General features: G+C 48.4%; 1 protein-coding gene across 1 annotated transcript in view; it reads left to right on the top strand.

The window, feature by feature from the left end:
• Positions 1-6,798, top strand: part of WNT2 (Wnt family member 2) — a 326,881-nt gene extending 320,083 nt beyond the window's left edge. The window contains exon 5 of the mRNA XM_078648157.1: positions 6,569-6,798. Coding sequence (XP_078504283.1) covers positions 6,569-6,798 — 230 coding nt within the window. The remainder of the gene's footprint in view (positions 1-6,568) is intronic.
• The last annotated feature ends 1,078 nt before the right edge of the window (positions 6,799-7,876 follow it).

Raw genomic sequence — 7,876 nt, forward strand, 5'->3', positions numbered from 1 at the left:
AGACTGCGACGCCCTGCATTCCTTTCTGGAAGTTGAGTTTGGCGGTGGTGGGGTCTTTGGTGAGGGAGAGGATGAAATGGGTGTCGTCCGCATAGGATACTATGTTGAGACCGTGTTGTCGGACGATGGCTGCGAGGGAGGCCATGTTGATATTGAAGAGGGTCGGGTTCAGTGATGACCACTGTGGAACTCCACAGGTGATTTTCGTGGGATCGGTGAGGAAGGGTGGTAGTCTGATCCTTTGGCTTCTTCTGGTGAGGAACGATCGGATCCAGTCCAGGGCTGTTCCTTGTGTGCCGGTGTCCTGTAGTCTGGTGACTAGTGTGCGGTGGCAGACGGTGTAGAATGCCCCTGAAAGGTCGAGTAGGGTGAGGGCTGCAGAGTGGCTTTGGTCCAGGAGGATGCAGATGTCATCTGTGGCTGCGAGTAGGGCGGTCTCGGTGCTGTGTTTGGTTCGGAATCCAGATTGGGACGGGTCTGGGATGGCGTTCTCTTCGATGAATTGGGACAGTTTCATGTTGACTGTTTTCTCTGCTACTTTGGCTGCGAAGGGGAGGAGCTAGATCAGCCGGTAGTTCTTGAGGTCGGTGGGATCAGCTGTGGGCTTCTTGAGCAGGGGCCTGACTTCTGCTTGCTTCCAGTCATCTAGGAAGGTGCCTGTTTTGAAGGTGGTGTTGATGGTGCATTGTAGTTCGGGTGCGTTGGTGGGTGCGGCTCTGTTGTAGATGTGAGGAGGGCAGTGGTCGGTGGTGGGCCCCGAGTGGATGCCTTTCATGGTCGAGGCGGTGTCTTTGGTCGTTATCGGTGTCCAGGTGGAGATGGTGGATTGGCTGTGTGTCTGGGGGGCGGGGGGCGTCTGTGGCGTCTGGTGGATGGTCGACGAAGTTGTCGTAGAGGTTTTTGATCTTGAGGTGGAAGTAGGTTCCAAGCTTAACGCAGAGGTCTTGGGACGGGGTGATGTCTGTGGCTTCACTGCATGGGTTGGTGAATTCCTGAATGACACTGAAGAGTTCCTTGGAGTTGACGAGGATTGTTTTGTGGATGAAGTTCCTCTTGGTGGTTCTGATTTGGTTGTGGTAGTCCGTCATGGTGTCCTTGTAGGTGGTGTAGTTTTCGGGTGTCTTGGTGTTTCTCCAGTTTTTCTTGCATAGCAGGGCGAGCTCGTCTGCACAGTTGGAGATCCAAGTGTGGAGTTCTCTGGCTGCAACGTTGGTGTTGGATGCCCAGGTGTGGTTGTCTCGGGTGAAGGTGGAGTTGAGCTGCTCAACGGTAACCTTGCGCCAGTTTGTTTGTGGTTGGCGTGGGGCTGGTTTGGGTGCCTTGGGTTTGTCGACGGTGAAGTGTACGCAGTGGTGGTCAGTACATGGTGGTTGCATTGTGTTGCCTGAGTGAACGCTGTTTCCTGCATCGAAGATGGGGTCAAGGGTGTGTCCTGCTCTGTGGGTCAGTGTGGTGACGAGTTGTTTAAGTCCGATGTTTTTTTTTTTTCTTTTTTTTTTTTTGGTGAGGTTGTCACTGAGGATGGTGGATTCGGGGTCGCTGGGGTTGTCGAGGTGGAAGTTCAGGTCTCTGATGAGTATGTAGTTCATTGAGGTGATGGCATGGGGTGCGATGAAGTCGGTGTTGGTTTTGGCGAAGGGTGTCGGGAGCCAGGGGTTTGTAGACGAGGGTTCCTCGGAGTGCAGAGTTGGGGCTGGTCTGGATCTGGAAGTGCAGGTGTTCAGCGAAGGGGAAGGTTTCCCTGGAGGTGATGAGGCTAAGGGTGCTCTTGTGGGCGATGGCGAGGCCCCCTCCCGGGTGGTTGAAGTGGTCCTTCCTCTGGATATTGTATCCATCCGGGATGGCAGTGTTGATGTCAGGGGCGGAGGAGGAATTGGTCCAGGTCTCTGTGAAGAAGGCGATGTTGGGCGAGAGGGAGTGGAGTAGGGTCCAGATCTCTGCAGCGTGTTTGTGCATGGAACACATGCTGAGGAGGATGCATCTTAGGGTGTCGCTGGTGTTGGCGTTGATGGAGGCCAGGGTGGTGGTAAGGGTCTGGCGACAGTGGAGGCAGGAGAAATGGCCGTTGGTCATCTTTGGCAAGGCCTGTTGGCAGTCTCTGAGTCTTCCGGGGTTCAATAAGTGGAGGGTGGCTGTGTTGTAGCAGTGGTTGAGTCGAGATTCAGGGTTCCTGGTGCTGGTCGCGGTCGGGTCGTGGATGGGCGCAGACAGGCGTGCCTGTTGTGCACGTCTGCTGTACATGCAGCGGCCACCATTAAGTCGGGGAGGGGGAGGGAAGAGCAGCTGGGAGGCGTGAACGGGTGAGTACAGGGGGCAGGGGTCGCAGGGGCCGCAGCGACAGGAAGAGGAAGGCGGGAAAAGCGAGAAAAAAGGGTGCACAAAACCAAGTGACAATCACAAAAGGGATAACAATACAACGAATACAATTACCAAAATTACAGTTACAACAGATGCAGCAATTAGACGCCCAGCTGACCCACTAGGGAGATGGAATCAGGCAGAGATAGGGACAGGCACACACTGGGCCGACAGCGGCCTCGAAACCTCCCAGGAGGAGGCTGAAGGCTTAAGCTGCGGTGTAGATGGCACGGAGCTGCTGGGGAGAGAGCAGACCAGAGACCGAGGTCCGAGGTCTGACTTTCGCTCCCCCGCAGCGGCTGCCATTAAGTAGGGGAGGGACGAGCAGCTGGGAGGCATGAACAGGAGAGTACAGGGGGGGGGGGCACAGGGGCAGCAGTGGCGGGAAGGGGGAAGTGGGAAAAATAGCGGGTACAAAACCAAGTGAGAATTACGAAAAGGGAAAAAAATAAAATTACCAAAATTACAGTTACAACAGATGGAGCAATTAGACGCCCAGCTGGTCCACCAGGGAGATGGAATCAGGCAGAGGCAGGGACAGGCACCCACAGGGCAGACAGCGGCCTCAAAACCTCCCAGGAAGAGACTGGAGGCTCAAGCAGTGGTGTAGGTGGCGCAGAGCTGCTGGGGCGAGAGCAGGCCAGAGACGGAGGTCCAAGGTCTTACTTCAAGTCATGCAAAGATGATATTCTCTCTCTCTACTCCTCAAAGGTGTGAATTCATCTATGTTTAAATGCACCTTCCCAACCACTCTTATATCTGGAAAAGTCACACCTATACTTAAAAAAAAATCTAGACCTGGTTAACCTCCAAAAGTTCAGGACAGTGACTAAACTATGCTTAGGGAGTAAAAGCTGTGAAAATGAGGTATATACACTCCTCACCCACACATTACTAGAAACAACCTCTTCAACAAAACAATCTTCATATCAAAGCTCAGTACGGAATCGGCCACTCCACATATCAGCAATGACATTCTCAAAATCTTAGATGAAGTCTACCTTTGACTGCTAGTGTTTTAGCACTGTGTGAATCAAAAGAGAATGCAGTTCCTATAGGAAAGGGTGTGACAAAGAGGAGGTCGGAACTGAACTGAGGAACTGTTTTTCAGGGGATGCATCTTTCACTTTGTAGTGCTCTCTTTTGACCTTACCAGATCTCCTCAGGTGTTCAAGAAAGTGAAGGCGGTGGTTGCAGCTCATCTGCAGAGGTCAGAGTCCCAGTCTTTTCCTACCTCAGCAATTGACTGTTAAAGGGCAGTTGTCTCCCACTTTCAGATGATAGAAAACTTCCTGCATTTGCTGGGGTTCACTATCTACATGTCGAAGTATCACCTGACTCCAAGTCAGGCACTCCTTTTCATCGGCTGTTCTGGACATAGTACAGTTTCGGGCCTATCATCCTGAGCGGCGAGTCCAAGATATTCAAGCAATGATTCAGTTGTTTCAGCCTCTATCCTGGATTTCTATGAGACTGACTCGGAGGCTGGTGAGTCTCATGGCCTCCTGAATCCTGCTTGTTACTCATGCCTGATGGCATTTGCGAGCTCTGCATTGGGCCAGAAGTCTCAGCATCAGGGGAATCTCTCCGACATGGTCCAGATCTCAGAGTGAACTTCAAAAGATCTACAGTGCTGGCTAATGAACCATGATTGGGTCAGTGGCAAACGCCTCTCCCTTTCCCAACCTGAGCTGACTGTAATGGCAGGCGTATCACTCCTGGACTGGGACACCCACATAGGAAAGGTAGATATCTGTGGTCTCCGGCAGAGTTGGAGCTCCACATCAGCCTACTGGAGCTCCAAGTGATTCGCTTGGTACTGAAAGCCTTTCTTCCTTAGATCAAGGGAAGACTAGTGCAGGTGTTCACTGACAATACCACCACCATGTGGCATTGCAACAAACAGGGCAGGTGGGGTTGTGGACCCTTTGTCAAGAGGCCCTGCATCTCTGGACATTACTGGAATGTCCGGGAGGTCTCTGGTGGTCCAACACCTGGGCGGCTCTCTGAACGCCACAGCGGATGATCTGGGGTGCAGATACCTAGTGGATCACTAATTATGTCTCCATCTGGAGCTGGTGCAAGATCTTTTTCAGCAGTGGGGTGAGCCTTGGTTAGATCAGTTCGCCACTGCCGAGAAAGAGCAATGTCAGCAATTTGTGCGGTGGAATTTACAAGACAACTTTCAACCGGATACACTTTTCGTCTCTAGTGGAGCTCCTTCCTCAGATATACCCAGAGTTCTCATGAACATCAGGAACAACTAGGCTCTGGATTGAGCACGGAAAGTCTGGTATCCTGAACTGTTGAGCATGACCATCGGTCCTCCAGTCAGGCTGCCTCTTCAATAGGATTTTCTGTCGCAGCAGAAAGGGGAGGGTTCTGCACCCAAACCTGAGCACTCTCCACCAAAATGCATGGAGATTGAGCGGCAACAATTGAGAGCTTTAGACCTTCCTCCTGAAGTCTGTAATGTAATTCTGGCAGACGGGCATCCCTCCACCAAGTCGGTACGTTCCGGCTGCTAAGACAAGTTTGCATCAAGGTGGGTTCCCGCAAGGTTGACCCCCTTTCTGCACCTTTATCACAAGTTCTCTTTTTTTGCATTATCTTTGACCCAGCAGGCATCTGCTCTGGGCAGAGTTAAGGGTTACCTTTCTACCATCTTGGATTTCTTGTGGTTTGTCGGAATAACCTTTGCTCCTTAAGTCACCTGTTCTCGCTAGGTTCCTTAAAGGCCTGCAGTATAGGTTTTCACCTATGATCTTCATCAATCTCAACCTGGTCCTTACCTTCCTCATTTGTGCACCATTCAAGTCTTTTAACAATTGTCCTTTTAGGCTCTTGACAATAAACATCAGCCAAAAGGGTCAGCGAACTGCAAGCGCTCTCTGAGCACCCTCCTTACACCACCTTCTATCTGGACAAGCTGATCCTCCGGACAAGTGCCTCCTTACTTTCGAAGGTTATTACTCCATTCCATATGGGTCAGAACATCCCTCTGCCTACTTTGTTTCCTCCCCCTCATCCCTCCAAAGAGGAAGAGAGACTCCACGGTCTGGAACCAAAAAGAACATTGTTGTTCTACCTTGACTGCACAAGAGAGTTCCGGGTGGACAATCAACTCTTAGTGGGCTATGTGGAAGTAAAAAAGGGGCAGGCAGTGCAAAAGAGAACCATCTCATGATGGATTATTCTGTGTATTAAGATCATTATGCGTTGGCCAATAAGCATCCCCCCACCCCCAAGGGATTATGGACTCACTCCACTAGAACCAAGGCTGTGATCACTGTGTCAGCATGCAGCGTTATGGTCCTGGATATCTGCTAGGCAGCAACATGGGCCTCACTGCACACTTTCACCAAGCTCTACTGCTTGGACAGTCAGGTCTGTTGTAATGGGCACATTGCCCGTTTAGTCCTGCAGGATTTTTTATCTGATTTCTTTTGCAGACCCACCTCTGGGGAGGCATTGCTTGGGTATCTATTATAAGGTAAGGAATCAGGCGCTAGAAGTCTCTATTAGATGAACAAGTTACTTACCTTCAGTAACGCTTTATATGGTAGAGATCTAACTGCAGATTCCTTACCGACCCTTCCAACCTCCCATTCTGCGAAATAATTACTGTGTAGGGATCACCATTTTAAGGGCCTTAATTTGTCACACCAGTGGTCAGTGTTCATCATGGCACTGCGCTAGTGGCATAGAAAATCATGAAAGTAACTGACATCGGCGAGCCAAGGTGGGGCCTTTATAGGTACTGCACATGTCACGTGGAGCCAACCGAGGCCACCTACTGCCATGCAGGGGTACTGCTAAAAAAAAGTGAAAGTGACCATCTTTGCAGCAGGATAGACAGTATCTGGCCTCTGAAAATAGTGGGTAGGCGGCGCCTACCCGCATCGACCCTCAACTCAAGTTTTAGTGAATTTTGCTATTCCAAATAAAATGTATAGATGGACTATGTGCACACCAATTTAAATGTTTTGCTCTAGTTCACTTGGAAGATACACTCCTAAATACTCAAGCAATGTCTAGGACTGTTCAGACTGAAAAATGTAAAGTCATTAGGTGTGGCTATAAGATGCGCCTGGCATCTCCAGAACAGATCTTTACCCTGGTGCCCATGTTTTTATGTGTTATTTGGTTTGTTTCCATTCACATATATATGCATTTTTAACATTAATCCTATAATGCATTTTCTTTTAAGGTTCCCTTGGGACAGCTGGTCGGCCCTGTAACCACTCATCGCGTGGCATGGATAGTTGTGAAGTGATGTGCTGTGGAAGAGGGTATGATACGTCGCGGGTCACCAGAATGGCGAAGTGCGAGTGCAAATTTCACTGGTGCTGTGCCGTCCGCTGCAGAGACTGTCTTCAAACAGTAGATGTGCACACTTGTAAAGCACACAAGAGCGCAGACTGGACCCATCCAACCTGACACACCAAGAATGCATGCTACTATGCAGAGATATTGGACACAGTTGCTCATTTTAGAAATATTCTAGTATAATGGGCAGGCACTTATATTTTTATAGATTTGGCCTTCAGTTCCTTCGGGCAGAGGTTTTTTAAATGAATATTATTATTATTATTGTGTATGATTACAAATTCTATTGTAAGATTGTATGCACATTGAAATATGTTCTGTTAAAACCACTTGCATACATAATATATGGATACAAAAGTAAGGAAGGAAAGGATTATTGGTAGGATGCAATATATTTTTGTAAGATGCTGAAGTTGTATGCAGCAGTAGAACTCAGTTATTGCCACATCAAGACAAAAAAAGGCTGCCTACTGCTCAGTAGGAAGGTGCTTAAGGTGACTCCAGTGCAGACAGACTCTTGAATACTAGGATGTTTTTGCACCTCTTTCTGATCCTTTGAACAAGAACTGTGCTAGTAAAACTCTATTGCCCCTTGCCTGTGCAAATGTTCTCAACAAAATACTATTAAGATGTAACTAAAGGAGTGGGTGAGAGAGGGAAAGACCACATTTTATTGGCCAATGATACTATATTTATTATGACTACTGTGGCCATCTAAAATAGGCTTGCAATAGTTCTGGTGGCTTGACTGTAATTTCTATAATTCCCTCACAAATTTACCAAGCCACATTACATTTTTGATAGAAGCGGCAAAATAATGGAGGTAAACTAAAGTTATTTTAGAACTGGAGGTGTGCAGAGGGGTTAAAGATCTTTAACCATATCAACAGGCTTGCTCACTTTTTGCCCACAACTACTAAACAAAAAATACCTACCATTCCTTAAAAAACTTGGCAAATAGTGCTTTGAAAGACAAAGCAGTGATGTTTTAAACTTCAGGACAAGTTATCAGATATCTTTAGTGGTTATATTTACCAATGAAGTACTTATTTTACTAAAATTGGCATAACATAAAATTGTACTTCCTTACTAGAGCAGAATCTAGTCATGCAGAAAATAACATTTCCTAGATTTCATAACGGAAAGTCTCAATTTTGTTAAGGACACGGAGGCGAGGATTATGCTTTAC

Source organism: Lissotriton helveticus, chromosome 1_1, assembly GCF_964261635.1.
Source record: "Lissotriton helveticus chromosome 1_1, aLisHel1.1, whole genome shotgun sequence".
Classification (NCBI taxonomy): Eukaryota; Metazoa; Chordata; class Amphibia; order Caudata; family Salamandridae; genus Lissotriton; species Lissotriton helveticus.